Source organism: Dama dama, chromosome 22 (assembly GCF_033118175.1).
Source record: "Dama dama isolate Ldn47 chromosome 22, ASM3311817v1, whole genome shotgun sequence".
Lineage (NCBI taxonomy): Eukaryota > Metazoa > Chordata > Mammalia > Artiodactyla > Cervidae > Dama > Dama dama.
In genome coordinates, this window is record NC_083702.1 from 37,819,852 (window position 1) to 37,841,228 (window position 21,377).

Below are 21,377 nucleotides of genomic sequence, written 5' to 3' on the forward strand. Positions count from 1 at the left end.
GGAAATCCCAGAATAGCTGACCTAGAGAACGACCAATCCTGGTTGGAGATATGTCCAGGAGATATATCTCTAAGGAGGTAAACAGACTGCTTGATACCTTTGAATGTATTGAAAAGACATATAGACAATTAGATAAGAATTTTGGAATTAATGTTTAATACATATTTGCTTAAGCCAGTATAATGTGGCTGCAGTAACACTGGATCATTTCTGAGCCCGTATCTTAAGAGACATTCCACTCTTTCTTTTATAATTCTGTCCAGCTGCTCTGTGAAAAATCCCAAACTAGTCTGCAGGAGACAGGAGCCCACAGGAAGGAGAAACAAGCCAGCCTACTGTAGGCCATCGTGGTAGCAGAGGCCACATGGGGACCCACCAGTTGATGGCAGATACATAGGAAAACCTAGCCAAGACCGAAAGAACTGTCCAGCTGAGCCCAGCTCAGGTTGCCAGCTTACAGAATTATGAGCTAAATCAGGGATTGGCAAGCTTTTTCTGTAAAGAGCCAGTTAGTAAATATTTTAGAAACTTAACGGGCCAAGAGGCTTAATTGAAAATATTATGTAGGAGCTTATGTTTACACAAGAAACAGCAAATATTCACAAATTTTTGTTGATGAAATTCAAAATATAGTAGTATTAATTTTTCATAATGTACATCTACTTGTGTTCTTTGCTAAGTTGTGTCTGACTCTTTGCAACCCCTTGGACTGCAACACACCAGGCTTCCCTGTCCTTCACTACTAGTGAGAAGAATAGAATTTTCCTTGGGAAGAATAACATTTTGCTTAATTGTGGTTCCATTAAGTATCCCTATCATCAAAAATGGCTACAAATACTTATTTATTAATGCCAATATCTAATGGAACTGTACATATTTCATCTTTAAGAATATCTTTCACAGGAATAAGTACTGGAAAATAGTATCAGTCAAAGAGTATATAATTTTAATTAAGCATATTCATTACTTGAGAAGCATTTGCAGAATTAAATTCTTCTTGTTTTTGCATATCATCACAGTGCAGATTGATTATTTCCAATTGAAAATTAGATGAAAGCTCCTCAGTTACCTGGCAGATGAATTTTGAAATATGGAAATTTCATTTGCAGTTAGGTCAGTATATGAAAAGCACTGATGGAACTGGAATGTGAGCTTATAAATTTATGTAGGAATTGAAGTCCCACTTCCTTACTGTTGATGCAAAGGAAGTGCATAAAGTAAGTTGGCTTTACTTATGATTCAGACATTCATTTTCTGAGGTGCAATTCCACAACCACATGCAACTTTTAAAGTAATACATAGTTAAATAATTATGAATAGTAGAGACACTACTCTGCTGGCAAAAGTCCGTGTAGTCAAGACTATCGTTTTCCCAGTGGTCACACACAGTTTTAAGAGCTAAACCATAAAGAAGGCAGAGTGCCGAAGAATTGATGCCTTCAAACTATAGCGCTGGAGAACACTCCTGAGAGTCCCTCAAACAGCAAGATCAAACCAGTCAATCTTAAGGGATATCAACCCCAAATACTCACGGGAGGGACTGATGCTGAAGCTGAAACTCCAGTATTTTGGTCATCTGATGTGAACAGCTGACTCTTTGGAAAAGTCCCTGATGCTAGGAAAGAATGAGGGCAGAAGGAGAAGAGGGATTCAGATGAGATGGCAGGATGGCATCACCAATGCAATGGACCTGGGCAAACTTCGGGAGATGGTGAGGGACAGAGGCCTGGCGTACTGCAGTCCACAGAGTTGCGAAGAGTCGGACATGACTGGGTGATAGAACGACAACAGCAATGTATATCATGTATAGAAACAAAAGTAAAGCACATTGTTGCTCTAGAAAATATTTGATACTGGCCCACAAACCAGAATTGAATTGATTGCTATGATTTGTCTTCAATAAATAATTTAACTGTGTTTACAATCCTTAACTGAAGAGCATTGATAAAGAACAACCACAGAACATTTACTAGTTCATGATCCTGTTTTTACTGAAATGTATGGTGGATTTAATGAATATTAAAGAATAACTATATTTTTAAGCAATGAAGAGCAACATTTAAATCTTATAAAAATGATAAAGTTTTTAGCCCTAAAGGACCTTCATAGGTTCAGTTCAGTCACTCAGTTGTGTCTGACTCTTTGTGACCCCATGAACCGCAGCATGCCAAGCCTCCCTGTCCATCACCAATTCCCAGAGCTTACCCAAATTCATGTCCATTTGGTCGATGATGCCATCCAACTATCTCACCTTCTGTCGTCCCCTTCTCCTCCTGGCCTCAATCTTTCCCAGCATCAGGGTCTTTTCAGATGAGTCAGCTCTTTGCATCAGGTGGCCAAAGTATTGGAGTTTCAGCTTCAACATCAGTCCTTCCAATGAGCACCCAGGACTGATCTCCTTTAGGATGGACTGGTTGGATCTCCTTGCAGTCCAAGGGACACTCAAGAGTCTTCTCCAAAACCACAGTTCAAAACCATCAATTCTTTGGCACTCAACTTTCCTTATAGTCCAACTCTCACATCCATACATGACCACTAGAAAAGCCATAGCCTTGACTAGATGGACCTTTGTTGACAAAGTAATGTCTCTGCTTTTTAATATGCTGTCTAGGTTGGTCATAATTTTCCTTCCAAGGAGTAAGCATCTTTTAATTTCATGGCTGCAGTCACCATCTGCAGTGATTTTGGAGCCCCCCAAAAATAAAGTCTACCACTATTTCCACTGTTTCCCTCTCTATTTGCCATGAAGTGATGGGACCGGATGCCATGATCTTAGTTTTCTGAATGTTGAGTTTTAAGCCAACTTTTTCACTCTCCTCTTTCACTTTCATCAGAGGATCTTTAGTTTCTCTTCACTTTCTATCATATGGGTGGTGTCATCTGCATATCTGTGGTTATTGATATTTCTCCCAGCAGTCTTGAATCCAGCTTGTGCTTCATCCAGCCCAGCATTTCTCATGAGGTACTCTGCATATAAGTTAAATAAGCAGGGTGACAGTGTACAGCCTTGATGTACCCGTTTTCCTATTTGGAACCAGTCTGTTGTCCCATGTCCAGTTCTAACTGTTGCTTCCTGACCTGCATACAGGTTTCTCAAGAGGCAGGTCAGGTGGTCTGGTATGCCCGTCTCTTTCAGAATTTTCCAGAGTTTATTGTGATCCTCACGGTCAAAGGCTTTGGGATAGTCAATAAATCAGAAATAGATGTTTTTCTGGAACTCGCTTGCTTTTTCGATGATCCAGCAGTTGTTGGCAATTTAATCTCTGGTTCCTCTGCCTTTTCTAAAACATTGTACAGGATACAGGGATCAAGACCATCCCCAAGAAAAAGAAATGCAAAAAAAGCAAAATGGCTGTCTGAGGAGGCCTTACAAATAGCTGTGAAAAGAAGAGAAGCCAATAGCAAAGGAGAAAAGGAAAGATATACCCATTTGAATGCAGAGTTCCAAAGAATAGCAAGGAGAGTTAAGAAAGTCTTCCTCAGTGATCAGTGCAAAGAAATAGAGGAAAACAATAGAATGGGAAAGACTAGAGATCTCTTCAAGAAAATTAGAGATACCAAGGGAACATTTCATGCAAAGATGGGCTCAATAAAGGACAGAAATGGTAGGGACCTAACAGAAGCAGAAGATATTAAGAAGAGGTGGCAAGAATACACAGAAGAATAGTACAAAACAGGTCTTCACCACCCAGATAACATTGATGGTGTGATCACTCACCTAGAGCCAGACATCCTGGAATGTGAAGTCAAGTGGGTCTTAGGAAGCATCACTACAAACACAGCTGGTGGAGATGATGGAATTCCAATTGAGCTTCAAATCCTAGAAGATGATGCTATGAAAGTGCTGCACTCAATATGTCAGCAAATGTGGAAATCTCAGCAGTGGCCACAGGACTGGGAAAGGTCAGTTTTCATTCCAGTCCCAAGGAAAGGTAATGCCAAAGAATGCTCATACTACCACACAATTACACTCATCTCAGAAGCTAGTAAAGGAGATGACCTTCACCATGACCTATTTAATTTTAGCATTATAGAAAGTGATTCTAGTAAGGAGTACTGGAAAAATTAATAAGTAGAACTCTTTCTTCCACATTTAAAAAACTAGTTATATAATAATGTGGATGTGATTTTTTACACAGATTTTATTTATTTATTTTTTCATTTATTTTTATTAGTTGAAAGCTAATTTCTTTACAATATTGTAGTGGTTTTTGCCATACATTGACATGAATCAGCCATGGATTTACATGTGTTCCCCATCCCGATCCCCCCTCCCACCTCCCTCCTCATCCCATCCCTCTGGGTCTTCCCAGTGCACCAGCCCTCAGCACTTGTCTCATGCATCCAACCTGGGCTGGTGATCTCTTTCACCCTTGATAGTATACTTGTTTTGATGCTGTTCTCTCAGAACATCCCACCCTCGCCTTCTCCCACAGAGTCCCAAAGTCTGTTCTGTACATCTGTGTCTCTTTTTCTGTTTTGCATATAGGGTTATCATTACCATCTTTTTAAATTCCATATATATGCGTTAGTATACTGTATTGGTCTTTATCTTTCTGGCTTACTTCACTCTGTATAATGGGCTCCAGTTTCATCCATCTCATTAGAACTGATTCAAATGAATTCTTTTTAATGGCTGAGTAATATTCCATGGTGTATATGTACCATAGCTTCCTTATCCAGTCGTCTGCTGATGGGCATCTAGGTTGCTTCCATGTCCTGGCTATTGTAAACAGTGCTGTGATGAACATTGGGGTACACATGTCTCTTTCAGATCTAGTTTCCTCGGTGTGTATGCCCCGGAGTGGGATTGCTGGGTCATATGGCAGTTCTATTTCCAGTTTTTTAAGGAATCTCCACACTGGAGAAATGTCTTCTTTGGAGAAATGTCTGTTTAGATCTTGGGCCCATTTTTTGATTGGGTCATTTACTTTTCTGGAATTGAGCTGCAGGAGTTGCTTTTGTATTTTTGAGATTAATCCTTTGTCTATTGCTTCGTTTGCTATTATTTTTTCCCATTCTGAGGGCTGTCTTTTCACCTTGCTTATAGTTTCCTTTTTTGTGCAAAAGTTTTTAAGTTTCATTAGGTCCCATTTGTTTATTTTTGCTTTTATTTCCAATATTCTGGGAGGTGGGTCATAGAGGATCCTGCTGTGATTTATGTCAGAGAGTGTTTTGCCTATGTTCTCCTCTAGGATACACAGATTTTATTTTTAACAAAAAATATTTATGATGAGAAGTGTTAAAATATATTTTAACAAGCTCACCAAAATACATACGCAAATGGATATTTTTCCCTCCAAACTGTTACTTTTAGAGCAGTGCTTTTCAACTGAAGATGATCTAGTAAGCAAATACCAAGTATACTACTTGTAACAATACTTCCATCTCCACCCCCAGCAAGGAATTGTCAGTAGTGCCAAGGCTGGAAAATAAATCACGCCTTCGAGAATATATCGTGTTCCAGGGTGTGACCATTACTAAAATATTCTGGAAAGTATTCTTTCAGAATTGCCTTGTTTCAATGTATTCATTAGTGGCAAATTTTCATCCCTTGTGAGGTATATTTTATTTTAGACTAAGTCTCATGACTCACGGGGACAATATAGTTCATTCATGGAATTCAGCAAAACACTCGGGCAGATATTCACAGACACATGAACATGCACAGAAAATTCACTGAATGTTTCTAGTTCAGAATTTGGTTAGAAAACGAAGTTTAAACTTTTTAGGTCATATTCGAAGATATTTATTTATTGAAATAAATGAAGTAATAAAATAAAGTGTTTTTTTCATTTTTTCATTTATATTTTATATTGGAGTACAGATGATTAACAATGTTGTGTTAGTTTCAGATGTACAGCACAGTGATTCAGTTACACACATACATTTATCTATTCTTTTTCAAGTTCTTTTCCCATTTAGGGTGTTATATAATATGGATCTGGGTTGCATGTGCTATACAGTAGGTATTTATTAGTGGTTGTTGTTACATTGCTTAGTTGTTGCCAGTTCTTTGCAACCCCATGAACTGCAGCACGCCAGGCTTCCCTGTCCTTCACAGTCTCCTGGAGCTTGATCAAACTCATGTCCATTGATCAGTGATGCCATCCAACCATCTTATCCTCTCTCATCCCTTTCTTCTCCTGCTTTCAATCTATCCAGCATCAAGGTCTTTTCTAATGAGTCACTTCTTTGCATCAGGTGACCAAAGTACTGGAGCTTCAGCTTTAGCATCAGTCCTTCCAATGAATATTCAGGATTGATTTCCTTTAGGATTGACTCTCTTGATCTCCTTGCTTTCCAAGGGACTCTCAAGAGCCTTCTCCAACACCACAATTCAAAAACATCAGTTCGTCAGTGCACAGCTTTCTTTATGGTCCAACTCTCACATCGATACATGACTACTGGAAAAACCATAGCTTTGACTAGACAGGCCTTTGTCAGCAAAGGAATGTCTCTACTTTATAAATATGCTGTCTAGGTTGGTCATAAATTTTCTTCCATGAAGCAAGCATCTTTTTAATTTCATGACTGCATTCACCATCTTCAGTGATTTTGGAGCCCCCCCCAAAAAATAAAGTCTGTCACTGTTTCCATTGTTTCCCCATCTATTTGCCATGAAGTGATGGGACCTGATGGCATGATCTTTGTTTTTTGAATGTTGAGTTTTGAGCCAGCTTTTTCATTCTCCTCTTTCACTTTCATCAAGAGGCTCTTAGATCCTCTTCACTTTCTTCCATGAGGGTGATGTCATTTGCATATCTCAGGCTACTACTCCTGGCAATCTTGATTCCAGCTTATGCTTCATCCAGCCTGGTATTTTGCATGACATGCTCTGCATAGAAGATAAATAAGCAGGGTGACAATATACAGCCTTGATGTACTCCTTTCCCCATTTGGAACCAGTGCATTGTTCCATGTCCAGTTCTAACTGCTTCTCCTTGACCTGCATATAGGTTTCTCAGAAGGCAGGTAAAGTGGTCTAGTATTCCCATCTCTTGAAGAATTTTCCAAAGTTGGTTGTGATCCACACAGTGAAAGGCTTTAGCATAGTCAGTGAAGCAGAAGTAGATGTATTTTTGGAACTCTCTTGCTTTTTCAGTGATTCAGCAGATGTTGGTAATTTGATCCCTGGTTCATCTGGCTTTTCTAAATCCAGCTTGTACATTTGGTAATTCTCGGTTAATGTACTAATAAAGCCTGGCTTCAAGAATTTTGAGCATTACTTTGCGTGTGAGATGAGTACAGCTGTGCGGTAGTTTGAGCATTCTTTGGCACTGCCTTTCTTAGGGACTGGAATGAAAACTGACGTTTTCCAGTCCTGTGGCCACTGCTGAGTTTTCCAAATTTGCTGGCATGTTGAGTGCAGCACATTAACAGCATCATCTTTGAGGATTTGAAATAGCTCAACTGGAATTCCATCACCTACACTAGCTTTGTTTATCATGATGCTTCCTAAGGGATCCTAACCATTTGTTGGTTATCTGTTTTAAATATAGCTATGTATATATAGATTTTACAGTGTTGACTGTCACCTAACTGCCAGCTGGGGAGGAGAGATTCAAGGGAGTCTTTCTTTGTAAATGTTCTTCTTCAACTCAAAATTTAAAAAGAAGGATCCTCAAAAAAAAAGGAGCAGACAGTATAAACTCTCAGGCCCGTCCACCCTAAAAAAAAAAATTAAAAAATGTTAACTGAAGAACATAGTAGCTAACTCTCTTCATTTTTTCCCTGGATATATTCCTTTTATTTAAGTTGATGTTTTTGTCTTCAAACATTTCTAGTCAAATTTGACCCTTACTAGATAGAAATTCTGTTTGATATTCCATATGATGTGGATTTATCTTCTATATTCAACTCGTCTAGGTTTACAGTAGTTTTAAAATTATAAAACCCTTGAAAACCAAGGCTTTTTGAAACATGGCTATTTGCAAATCCTGTTCTGAAATAATGTGAAACTATTTACACTTTTAATTTACCCACATACTGTGAATATTCACACCCTTCATCACAGAACTATTATTGTGTTTTATTTCAGGGGGCTTAGTAGCAGATGTATTATTTTTGCCTTTATAAAATCTGAAAAGTTTCAAATTTCATATTAGTATGTGTGAAACCAACACAAATTGTAATAGTAAGTGCTTTTATTTGAAATAATCTCTTCGTCTTTTTTTTTTTTTTTTTCAAAAATTACTGTAGTTTTTCATAATGAGGTATCACCTCATACTGGTTAGAATGGCCATGATTTAAAAGTCTACGTATAATAAATGCTGGAGAGCGTATGAAGAAAGGGAACCATCTTATACTGTTGGGGAAATGTAAATTGGTACATCTGCTGTGGATAACAGTATGCAGGTTCCTGAAAAAACTAAAAGACTTATCATATGACCCAGAAATCACATTCCTGGGCTTATATACAGAGAAAACTCTAATTTGAGAAGATGCATGCACCCCAGTGTTCATAGCAGCACTATTTACAATAGCCAAAACTTGGAAGCAACTTAAATATCTGTCAACATGCATGAGTAAATGTGCTATGTACACACACACACACAGTGGGATGCTATTCAACCATAAAAAGAGCAAATTAATGCCATTTGTAGCAACATGGATGGACCTAGAGATTGTTACAGTGAGTGAAGTCAGTCAGAGAAGGACAGATACCATATGATATCGCTTATATGTGGAATCTGTTCATGATACAGATGAACTTATTAGCAAAACAGAAATAGACTCACAGATACAGAAACTAAACTTATAGGAGGAGGCATCAATTTAGAATTTGGGATTAACAGATAGGGCTTCTTGGGTGGCTCAGTGGTAGAGAATCTGCCTGCCAATTCAGGAGACATGAGTTCAATCCCTGGGTCAGGAAGATCCTCTGGAGAAGGAAATGGCAACCCACTCCAGTATTCTTGCCTGGGAAATCCCATGGACAGAGGAGCCTGGTGGGCTACAGTCCACGGGGTCACAAAAGAGTCAGACCCAACTTAAGGATGTATGTATGTGTGTGTGTGTGTATAAAATTGGGAAAAACTAAACCAAAACATGTATACACAACAAAGTGAAGGGTCTTCAAGAATAGCAAAATGAGGGAAATACTATTGAGAAATATGACAGCATTTTCTAATTGATTGCCTGTTCAAAGAAAGATACTACCTGTGTAGACAAAAGGAAGTTAGAGTTTGTAGCATGTTTCCAATCTATGAAATGCTGTCTTAGCACAAAATATTTCTTAGTTTTTGAGAAATGTTATATTTCTTCTTCAGAATTTTAGCCTTCTTTCTCTTTACCTGAAAATTTGAAATCTCTTAGGGTCCTTGATTACTTTTTCAGTGAAATGTGTAGTACCACTTTTCTCCCTAGGTTTCTCATTTCAGATATTAGGACACAGAGTGAAATTTTTACCTCTCATTCATGGTGTCCAGTTCTCAACATCTTAACCTGGCAGGAGGACTAAACTAGCTGTAAATCTTACCACCTAGACCATGCTTGATTATTGTGTGATGGGAAAGCTAAATGTGAATAAAACAGCCTAGAACATTAGGGTGTTCTTAGAAGAATAAATACAAGTTGGAAGTCTTATGTGAATAGTGCAAAGTAAAGGAAGGCAATCAATCATGTAAACATCAAATGAAAGGTTGGTAAGGAAGCCATTGGAGTCTTTTAGGCTCTCCCTGCAATAAATGGCTTACTCCTTTTTTTTTTTCCCTTTCACTCACTTTGGAAAAGTGAATTCTGTGGAATCTCTTCACAGAACCCAAGAGGTTCTGTAAGTTCTTATTCCTATTTCAAGATATGCTTTGAACAGAATAAGTTCAACCCATTGAACATTTTTAGTTTACGTTAAATGGACACAAACATATCATAGCACATACCTCCCTGACTTTTTCTCATCCTCCCACAAACAGGAAACAGTTAAGGCAGCAATAATAGAAGAGCAAAAACGAAGTGAAAAGGCTGTGGAAGAGGCAGTGAAGAGAACAAGAGATGAACTGATAGAGTATGTAAAGGAACAGAAAAGGGTAAGTATCCCCTGAAGGGTTTTAATTTGTTCTTCCATAAACTGAAGCATTGGCTTCCATACAATGATATGAAATTATAAAATATTTAAAACATCCTTTTTCATCTGATTTAGGAATTTTCATCTAATATTTTTTTTCTGGTATAAGTATATATTCTGATAGTTACATCTGTAAACATAAATTCCATTTGTTAACAAAAAAAGCACTGAATAATTTCCTGCTGGATTCCCAGAAATGACCTATTTTCAATTTGACTTTACACTTAAAAAGAAAGTAAACAGGTATAGATTTTTTAAGTTTTTGCCATAAGTTTGTTATTTCTTGTGTAATGGTTGTCAAAATTTGTATGCACTCTTTAGGCCTTTGGACTAGGTTAACACCACTGTGGTTCTAATAGATTTTGTTACAGTTATCAAATTAAGGCTCTTCTGCCATAGTTCCATTTTGAGAACAAAATTCAAAATATGCTTGTCAGAATTTATAATGCATATTGCAGCTTTACAAAATAAATGTCATTTTGGTACAGTGTGGTTTTATTAATTTGTAAGTCTGAGCAGTGGCTGAAAATAATGTATTTAATAATAGCTTAATTTGTAGACTTTTCAACAAATCTTTAATTTTTTTAGTATCCAGGATGAGAAACACTTAGGATGAGCTGTTTAATGGTAATCTCTGTAATAAGCACGTTAAATTACAGTATATTATATAATAAATTATATGGTGATTTCTCACACACTATTTTATGTCTTATTTATGTGTTTAGTATAACATAAAGTATTAAAAGACTATATATTACACAATATATAGTATTATATAAAATAACAAAATTATAAATAAAGCATGAAACATAGAAATAAAAGATTACTCTTCAGTTGGCAGTTAAATGGAAGAGTAATGACACTCCTAGGAGTTTCATAAGAACTCATGATACCACTTTAGTTCCGTACTCTTAATTTAAAATCAATTTTGGTATGATATAAAGAAAATTCTTACCCCTCAATAGCTACCATTAGGTTTCAACAAAGAGTTTGTCAGCAGAGCAAGAAAAAAAGAAAAAAGCTAAGTAAGCTTTCTAGATTATTTAATGACTCACAGAAGCATTTCATGTGGGATTAAATCTCTGTGCAACTTATCTCAAGATGTTTTTAAAAGTAGTTTAACCCCCCAAAAATTTCTAATAGATACATAACCTTCACAAGAGTGACGTAGCTGCTAAAGAATCCGCCTGCAATGCAGGAGACCTAGGTTCGATTCCTGGGTTGGGTAGATCCCCTGGAGAAGGGAAAGGCTACCCACTCCAGTATTCTGGCCTGGATCCAGTGGATGTTAGCAATTTGATCCCTAGTTCCTCTGCTTTTTCTAAATCCAACTTGAACATGTGAAAGTTCTCGGTTCACATCCTGTTGAAGCCTAGCTTGGGGAGTTTTGAGTATTTGCTTGCATGTGAGATGAATGCAGTTGTGTGGTAGTTGAACATTGTTTCACATTGCCTTTCTTTGAGATTGGAATGAAAACTGACCTTTTCTGTAGCCACTGCTGAGTTTTCCAAATTTGCTGGCATATTGAGTGCAGCACTTTCACAGCATCATCTTTGAGGTTTTGAAATAGCTCAGTTGGAATGCCATCACCTCCACTAGCTGTGTTCATAGTGATACTTCCTAAGACCCACTTGACTTTACATTCCAGGATGTCTGGCTCTAGGTGAGTGATCACACCATGGTGATTATCTGTGTCATAAAGATCTTCTTTGTATAGTTCTTCTTCATATTCTTGCCACCTCTTCTTAATATATTCAGCTTCTGTTAGACCTATACCGTTTATGTCCTTTATTGTGCCCATCTTTGCGTGAGAAGTTCCCTCAGTATCTCTGATTTTCCTGAAGAGATCTCTAGTCTTTCCCATTGTATTGTTTTCCTCCTTTTCTTTGCACTGATCACTGAGGAAGGCTCTTTTATCTCTTCTTGCTATTCTTTGGAACTCTGCATTCAGATGGGTATATCTTTCCTTTTCTCCTTTGCCTTTAGTTTAAAAGATTAGTATCTCTTTATGTTAGATAAACTAGTTATCACCTTTAGAAGTGTTCATTAAATCACAACAGTCATGACAATATTAGATTCTATTTGCACCAAAGTTCCACTTCTCTATCCTTCTTCCCTTATATAGTAAGAACAATAAATTTAATACAAAGCAACTGCCAGTTAATACATGTAATGAAATAGAACAGAGTATGGAATTAGTATATATGTGCATTATTAAAAAATAAGAAAGGCCTAGTTACATTATTTTTTATTAATTAAAAATGTGTTTTTGGATTAATGTTTGGTATTCTATTTCCTCTGACATTTATAACATGATTCTAATAGTTTATTTGACTCTTGTTACTAGATTCGTAGATGATAAAAACTAATTTAATTAATATATTAATAGGAAGTTTATTACTTTCACTTCGGGCCTTGAGAATTTTTTAAATAACACACATTGTCTAATGCTTTTAACATTTGAATGTTTCCACCTTTCCAAATAGAAAAGCTGTAAAAAAGGAAAGTGGATAGAATATCTAAAATTAAAATGCCCACTATGAGATTTCTTATATATATAACTTTTTAAAAATTAAGATTCTCTATACTCTGATTCTTTTTAAAACGGATTTCAGTGTTTCAAGTTAATTTTTATGAATTTTGGAAGCTTGGAAATTTTTCACATGCACACAAAAAAGACATCTTTTAGCTTATAAAGTAATACTTAGAAGAAACAAAAGGTTTTTGTAACAAATTCATAATCTTTTTGTCTGTTTCCAAAAGACTAAATTAGAGCAGCTCATCTCTCCTTCTTCCTTTGTAAGATGAATTTCTTTTTGCATCAGAGAAGAACACTTTTCCAGAACAAAAATTTTCCTTTCTCCTCTCCAGCTTTTTTAACTAGAGTCAACTTGAGATTTTCAACATTAGACACCTCAAAAGCCCTGTAGACCTTGATTCCAACTGGGCTTACATTCCAGTCTGTGAAGTAATCATCCCCCCTTGAAGTTTTCCAAAATCTTTGAAAGAAGAAGTCTAACGCCGTGTTAGTTTCTGTCTCTATATGTCTTTTGTCCTAACCAGTCTTTAACTTTTTTTAAAACTGTGGTATAATAATCTTCAACATACATTGTTAAGCAAAAGCCACAGTTTGAATCATTGTGTATAGGAGTGGCCTTTTTTTCTGTGATGCAGAGTAAGAAATGCAGTTTACATTGTAACCCAGTTCTCAGTGAATCTATAAACAAAAATAAAAATTAGGAAAAAAATTTTACAAGACAGTACCTACCCTTGCTATGAACAGTGTACTGTGGCATTTTCTATTCTTTTTTTGTTTTTTACAATTATTTTTAAGTAGATAAATTAAGATTTTTAGTTGGAGTTTCAAAGTCTCAAAAATTAATAGAGTGAATAAACAGAAAAGTAGGAGGATATAGTAGACCTGAAAAGCACTATGAACCAATTCAACATAATTACGATTTATACAATTTTCACACAACAGCAGGATACAAATTCTACTCAAGTTCTGTAGAGTATAAACCAGGAGACAGTGGAACATATCCAGGGACTTTTAAAACAAGGTACAAAAATTTCGTGGTCTAAAGGTATTGAAGTCATACACAGTCTATTCTCTTATTACTGTGGAATTATGTTAGAAATCAATATCAAAAGATAGTTAAAAATAACTACATATTTTCACGTGCAATGTGACATTTATCAAGAGAGATCTTTGACTTAGCCTTTAAGTCTCAATAAAGTTAGAAGTTCAGTGTTTTAAAAGAGAAACAGAATGAAATATCTGAAATGATAATCTTTTCAAATAGCTTATAATTTACCCTACAATATTAAGTGCAGTAGAATTACAAATCACTATAGAGGATAATATTCCTTTTTTCTGGGTATCTGGACTCAACAAGTTTTTAATCAGTGATCCAGCCCTTTTGAGTATTACAGTTATACTCAGAATTAGAATTAGAATTATACTAGGATTAAATTAAAATTGAGAAAATGTTTTACTTTTGAATGTCATTTACCAGGGTTTTTTGTTATCAAAAGAGATGTCACTAAACTTTATAAATTACTCACCATTATCTGATCTAAACATCTTAGATGTTTAAAACATCTAAACATCTTAGATCGGATGAAGGGATTACCTATACCTATACTACCTATGTACTAACTATGTGAATCAAAATTTACACTGAAATTACACCCTGAATTATTTACTAAGTTGAATACATAATACTTATACTGTTGGTCCAATTCATAATAATAATCAAAACTTTGTGTGTAATCAAACTATTCAAAGAAAGCTTTTAATATGATCAACCAGAAAAAATTCAAATTAATAATGATTCTGTTTCAGTGACTATCTTGTAAGTGCTTTTTTGTAAGTATTTTAAAAGATAGTACTAAAGAATCCTCTATAAGTTCTATCTTGTTAAACTGAGAAAATTATTATATTGAGTTCACAAATACAGTATGAAATTGAAAAGCCAAAGTTTTGCAATCTCACATAAATTTTTTCATATTAACTGATAGAAGTTGTCTAAATTTTTAATGAATTTAGAAATTTTCATTATAATTTATATAATAGAGAGGGAAAAGTAAACAAGAAAACCTGAAAAGATTTTAACACACACTAAATATATCTGAGAATCAGCTAGGTATCCCTAAGTGTAGTGATTTATAACAGCCATACTATACTTTATTAAAATTGTTTTTTTTTTTATTTTAAACTCTCTTGAATCATTACAAATTCTGAATTAAGGGATAGCAGACTACAGCCCATGGGTCAAATTTGATTTTCTGCCTGTTTTTATAAAGTTTTATTGAAACACACAACCACATCCATTCACTTATGTGTTCATGCTGCAACCACAGAGTTGAGTAGTTCAGAGAGATCATGGGACCCACATAACCTAAAATATTTACTGTCTGGCCCTTTACAGAAAAACATTTGTCAACTCCTGTTCTAGACTATCAAAATAATCTTGATGAGAAAATTTCTTCCTGTCAGCCCTTCAAGATATTTATTCTTTCATTATGCCTCATTAAAACTAGACAATTGAAATTCCTAAGGTGCTGGGAAAGATTTTTTTTTTCTCTCTTGATATTAAGTACCAGATAAAACATTATAGTATTGCAGACCTGGTCATTAGTGACATAAACTTTATTTTAGACTAAAGGAGATTGTAGAAAAACGAGATGGGAAAGACCACATCCCTTGACACTTCCCTAGGGAGGAAGAATTTGTGGTTGAAAATGACCTATGGCCTTTGGATTAGAATGAAGTGTTCTAACTCATCCCACAAGTTAAGACTGTTACACATGAGCTTGCTATGAGGGAGGAAGTGTGAATAATATTCAGCAAGCAACAACTACTCACAGCCAAGCAGTGATTCCTAAAAAATAAAATCCCATCCAAATGTAATAAAAGATTATTTTTTTTTCCTCTTAAGAACCAGAATTATGGCCTGTATTTTCTAAATCACCTCCAGGAAAATAATCTGCACTTTAGAGGATTCTTTTAATTTAGATCTTCAGAGAGGAGTAAGGAGCAATTACCTTTACTTCAAAGTTTCTGTGGTCAAAGCATTGTTATAATTTTTTAATTATAAAAAGACTCATTTGATCCAGGTTTTCTACAGTATTCTTGAGTGTTTGCATCTCAAACTGTTTAATAAAAGGCAATATTTGGCCAAAATGAACTCTCTTGAATTTCTGATCTTTTATATAGTTACTTGAATTAAACATGATTTCAAGACAAGTTCTTTAATAACTTGTGTTCCCTTACGTTTCTCCTGTTAATAATTTGGGAGTCAGACCAGCTGGTCTCTAGTGTGGGTCTTACAGCTCTGAAATCTGTTAAGACTATGAGTAACATTTTCCTTGACAACTGATGAATCTCTCCACGGGTTTTTAATTCTTGGTATAAATCCCTTGCGTCATTTATATTTATTTTGTGTATTATTTATACATCAGTGTAGGGAAATGACACTTTCCTGACATTCCCCAGCCTCTTGCCCCTTTTCATCCTAATCAGTTGGCCTTGCTTCTGCTATCTTGTGGCAGGCTATATTGTTACTTGCACAAGAAGCAACTCAGTAGGAATTCAACATCTGCCCTTCTAACTTTTGCTTTGGGTCTCATATTAGAAAAGGCTTTTATCTGACCAGGTCATATTAAAATACTTTCAGCTGTACCTCATTTTTTATGTCAAAGGGAATTTAAAGATTTGTATAGGTATGATCTAAAAGGTTAATATTTTTCTATCTTATACTCTGAAAGCTTATTTCATACAGTATACCTTAAAATCAAATTTATTGCCGTTTTTCACTTTATATTTTAACAATCTTCTTGAACCTCTTTCTTATTCTCCTGGATTCACTTATGTGAGAATAATCTTGAAAGAACTTGCTGACATGTTAACAATGATGGACTTTGGTAAGGCAAATTTATTGACCATTTCCATTTCAACAGTGGGGTTATTAAGAAGATACTATAGACATAACAATGCTTAGATTAAGTACTATAATTCCTGTTTCAGGGATAAGACATAAATATGTTCCAACGTAAAATTAAAATGTATGCATTTGCACTTAACTGGTTTGGCCCAGCAATTAATTTAGTACTCTTCTTTGTTCTTTGTGATAACATTTTTGTTTAAGGCAAAGCAAAACTTCTAAATCAAAGTACAGTAAGTATAAATACTTTAGTTGGAATCAATATCTAAAAATGCCCATTCTGTTTTTGTGTAACTTGAATGTTCATCTAAATAATTCAATCACTTCTTGAATCATTATAGTGACGATTAGCTTTATTCTTCATTAAAAGGTTTTAGCTTTTTCTTAAATATTCAGTTGATTTTTCCATTATTGTACAACATTAAAGTTCTTTAAATTCAGATGGTGATAAGAATTGATTCAAATCATAGTCAAATCAACAAAATCAAAGTGTCACCTTTGAGTCATAGGCCACAGAAGTGAAGAGTTGACACACCTGATGGGTATGCTATCGTTAAAGGCCTGTAGTTGAGATCTTGAGATCTCAACTTGAGATCTTCATCTTGAGATGAAGAATAGCTAGATGACTTGTGATTTAACTCAAGATCTTCATCTTGAGATGAAGAATAGCTAGAAGACTTGTGATTTAACTCAAGATCTTCATCTTGAGATGAAGAATAGCTAGATGACTTGTGATTTAAACAGTGAGCCACTGATGTAGAAGGAAAGACAGAGGTCAGATCTAGAGGAACTGGTGGCTACCAAAGGCCCCCAAATTGAAATAATGATGATGACAACAACAGTAGAAGCTAATACTTATATAGCATTTACAAGGTTTCAGGCACTAGTCTAAGGATATTATTACATGTGAGTGTGTATATATTCATTACTCACAATAATGTTATTAGGCACCAGATCACAAAGCTAGAAAGTGACAGTCTGGCTCTGGAGCCTGAGCTATTAACTGCTGGGCAAACCATTTCTGTGGGCAAGATGCAGCAATGAAAAACAGGGAAGAATTTTGTGAATAGGTCAGAGTGAAAGTTTCAAATTAAAAGCCAAGAAGAGTAAGAGGTTAACAGAGATTCATGTTTATGTTTTATTAGTTGCATGGAACTACATGGTGTCTACCAGATGAAAGCTCCTGTGAAAGACCAGAACCACCATTTCTTTAAAAAGCTTTAAGTTTTGCTTTAGAAGGGAAGTTAAGAGCATATTATCTTAAGTAATTATATAAGTTCAAACAATGGCTTGAAGCAATAGTAAATACCATAACATAATTTACTGCTAGAAAAAAGGTCAAAAACATTATGCTGATAATAATTAGCAATAGAACTCCAGAAGATCACTTAAGAATACAATGGTAAATATATACAACGAAATACTACTCAACCATAAAAATAAAATAATGTCATTTGCAGCAACATGGATGGACCTAGTGAAGTCAGAGTCAAATACCATGTGACATCACTTATAAGTGGAATATAAAATACGACATGAATGAAATTATCTACAAAACAGAAACAGACTCACAGACATAGAGGACAGACTTGCATTTGCCAAGGGGGAGGGGCATGGGGTAGGGATATATTGGGGGTTGGGATTAGCAGATGCAGTGATTATATGCAGAATGGATAAACAGCAAGGTCCTAAATGTATAGTACAGGGAACTATATTCAATATCCTGTGATAAATCATAATGGAAAATAATATGAAAAATATTGTGTATATATATATCTCAATTACTTTGATGTGTAGCACAAATTAACACAACATTGTAGATTAACTATACATCAATAAAATAAATTGAAAAAATATACATATATTTAAAAAAAAAAGAATACAATGATAAGAGTGGGCTTTTTCATTTCAGTCAAATAGAAACTAAAATATGGACTAGCTGCTGCTGCTGCAGCTAAGTCGCTTCAGTCGTGTCTGACTCTGTGCGACCCCATAGACGGCAGCCCACCAGGCTCCTCTGTCCACGGGATTCTCCAGGCAAGAATGCTGGAGTGGGTTGCCATTTCCTTCTCCAAATATGGACTAGACTACATAGTAAATGTAGGATGGACAATGTTATATGAGAAACCAAAGGGTTTGGTCTCCTATAGGAATAGGCAAATTAATTTATAAACATTTTTATTAAAAAGCCTGTTTCTAGATTCTTGATATAACTTTTGGTTGTAGTTCTATAATGTACTAGTTCATGAAGCTCTTATTATTGAGGACAGTGGAGATGGAGGTTTTTTGTTTTCTTTTTTTTAAGATGTTGTTTTACTTACTCTTTAGCCAACGTTAGAAGTTAAAAAGATTGTATATACAACTTCATTTATTCGTGAACTATTTATTAAGAGTCACAGTTGCCTTTACCATGCTGCTATTAAATTGGTTAGAAAGAAATGAATAAGAAGTGGTATTTCAGATTGCTAGTATCTTGATCTATACAATATAGATCCTTATATCTATACAACATATGTCTTTATATACCCTTCCATCTTCCAACCTGAGCTGTGTACTGAGAAGTTTCAGTTTTAATTTTTTTCCCACTCTATAAAGAAATGTTAATCATCTTTAATAATGTTCTGCTGTGCTCAGGACACAAGGCTAAATAGATAATCAAGAAAGGGAGCTTTTACCTTGATATCCATAATAGCAATGTGTGTTTGTTTAACAGCTAAAATATATAAAGATTTTTACATATGTTATTTGATTCTTAGTTCAGTTCAGTCACTCAGTCATGTACGACTCCTTGTGACCCCATGAACAACAGAATGCCAGGCCTCCCTGTCCATCACCAACTCCCGAAGTTTACCCAAACTCTTGTCCATTGAGTCGGTGATGCCATCTAACCATCTCATCCTCTGTCATCCCCTTCTCCTCCTCCCCTTCCCAACATCAGGGTCTTTTCAAATGAGTCAGCTTTTCACATCAGGTGGCCAAAATATTGGAGTTTCAGCTTCAACATCAGTCCTTCCAGTAAACACCCAGGACTGATCTCCTTTAGGATGGACTGGTTGGATCTCCTTGCAGTTCAAGAGCATCAGTTCTTCAGCACTCAGCATTCTTTATAGTCCAACTCTCACATCCATACATGACTACGGAAAAACCATAACCTTGAGTAGACTGACCTTTATTGACCAAGTAATGTCTCTGCTTTTTAATATGCTGTCTAGATTGGTTGTAACTTTCCTTCCAAGGAGTAAGTGTCTTTTAATTTCATGACTGCAATCACCACCTGCAGTGATTTTGGAGCCCCAAAAAATAAACTCAGCCACTGTTTCCACTGTTTCCCCATCTATTTGCCATGAAATGATGGGACCAGATGCCATGATTTTAGTTTTCTGAATGTTGAACTTTAAGCCAACGTCTTTTTTCACCAAGAGGCCCTTTAGTTCTTCTTTACTTTCTGCCATAAGGGTGGTGGTGTTGTTCAGTCACTAAGTCGTGTCCAACTCTTTGGGACCCGACCCCACAGACTGCAGCACTCCAGGCTTCCCTGTCTTTCATTATTTCCCGGAATTTGTTCCAACTCATGTCCATTGAGTCGATGATGCCATTCCACTATCTCATCCTCTGTCACCCTCTTCTCCTCCTGCCCTCAATCTTTCCCAGCATCACGGTCTTTTCCAGTGAATCAGGTGGCAAACTATTGGAACTACAGTTTTAGCATTAATTCTTCCAGTGAATGTTCAGGGTTGATTTCCTTCAGGATTGACTGTTTTCTCCTCCAGTCTGACACTTCTCTTCAGTGGCTCTCAGTTTTTCATTCTTTTCTGCATGACTTGCAGGAGCTTAGTTCCCTAACCAGGGATGGAGCCTGTACCACAGCAATGAAAGTGCTAAGTCCTAACCACTGGACAGCCAGGAAATTCCCTCAGTTCCTAATTCTATTTTGTGATGTAGAAAGAAGAAATCATTGTTATTACAAAAAGATACAATGATTTAGCAATATCAATTCAGGCTTTGCACTAATATCTACAAAAGTTTCTTGTAAAACATTTAAAAATACACTACTTTCCTCTTGTATACTTTAAACAATTGGACTATAAAAATTATATCTCTTGGATTGTAGACTTCTCCATAATAGGTTAATAGTCTTTTAACTATCCTGAGTATTTATGAATACCTGCTAGTTCTGATTCTTTGATTTCTTTTTCAAATATATGAATAGTTAAGAAATGAATTATATTTTATGTGCTGCTTTTTAAAAGAAATTCCTGAAGTGACTATTTTCTTATTTCCTCCCACTATCAAAATCTCCAACTTCCAATAGAAAGGAGATGGTATTATTACTAAAGAATATTTGGTAATTTTAAAATTTACTCTATTTGATTTATTGTATAGTTATTTTCCATCATATGTATCTTTTCAGCCATCAGTTCTTTCCTTTAAAAAAAACCAGCAAAAATAACAATTTGGTTTGTAACTAATAGTGCCTTGGAAACAGCATGAAAAAATCATTTTCTAAGAGATGCGGTATTTTTCTTCTCATATGAAAACAGAGAAAACCTCCTTGATGTTCTGTTCCTCGCTGATTCATATGCACTGACATGACCTCTCTGTGCTCCTGTCTTGCTCTGAAAGCTTCGTGCTCACTCTGTGAAGGGAGCCCAATTATTTAATATATGTGAAGTCCAGTCTGCAACAGAGAAGTAAAAGATATGTCATTTATGACCATCACATTATTTTTTTTTATGAAACCATTAGATTATAGGTGAATCATGTCTGACTAAATTGTCGGGCTGTTTTTGTTAATTTTTTTTAAATGGTAATACTCAATGGAATAATACTAAATGGAATACTAAATGAATAGTCAGGACAGTAAT

At 35.5% G+C, this 21,377-nt stretch overlaps 1 protein-coding gene across 3 annotated transcripts in view; it reads left to right on the forward strand.

Moving 5' to 3' along the window:
* The window catches only part of CCDC91 (coiled-coil domain containing 91), a 374,289-nt gene that overhangs the window by 291,044 nt on the left and 61,868 nt on the right, over positions 1–21,377 (forward strand). For all 3 annotated transcript variants that reach the window (XM_061125198.1, XM_061125199.1, XM_061125200.1), the window contains exon 12: positions 9,915–10,028. In XM_061125198.1, the coding sequence (XP_060981181.1) occupies positions 9,915–10,028 (114 nt within the window). The remainder of the gene's footprint in view (positions 1–9,914; positions 10,029–21,377) is intronic.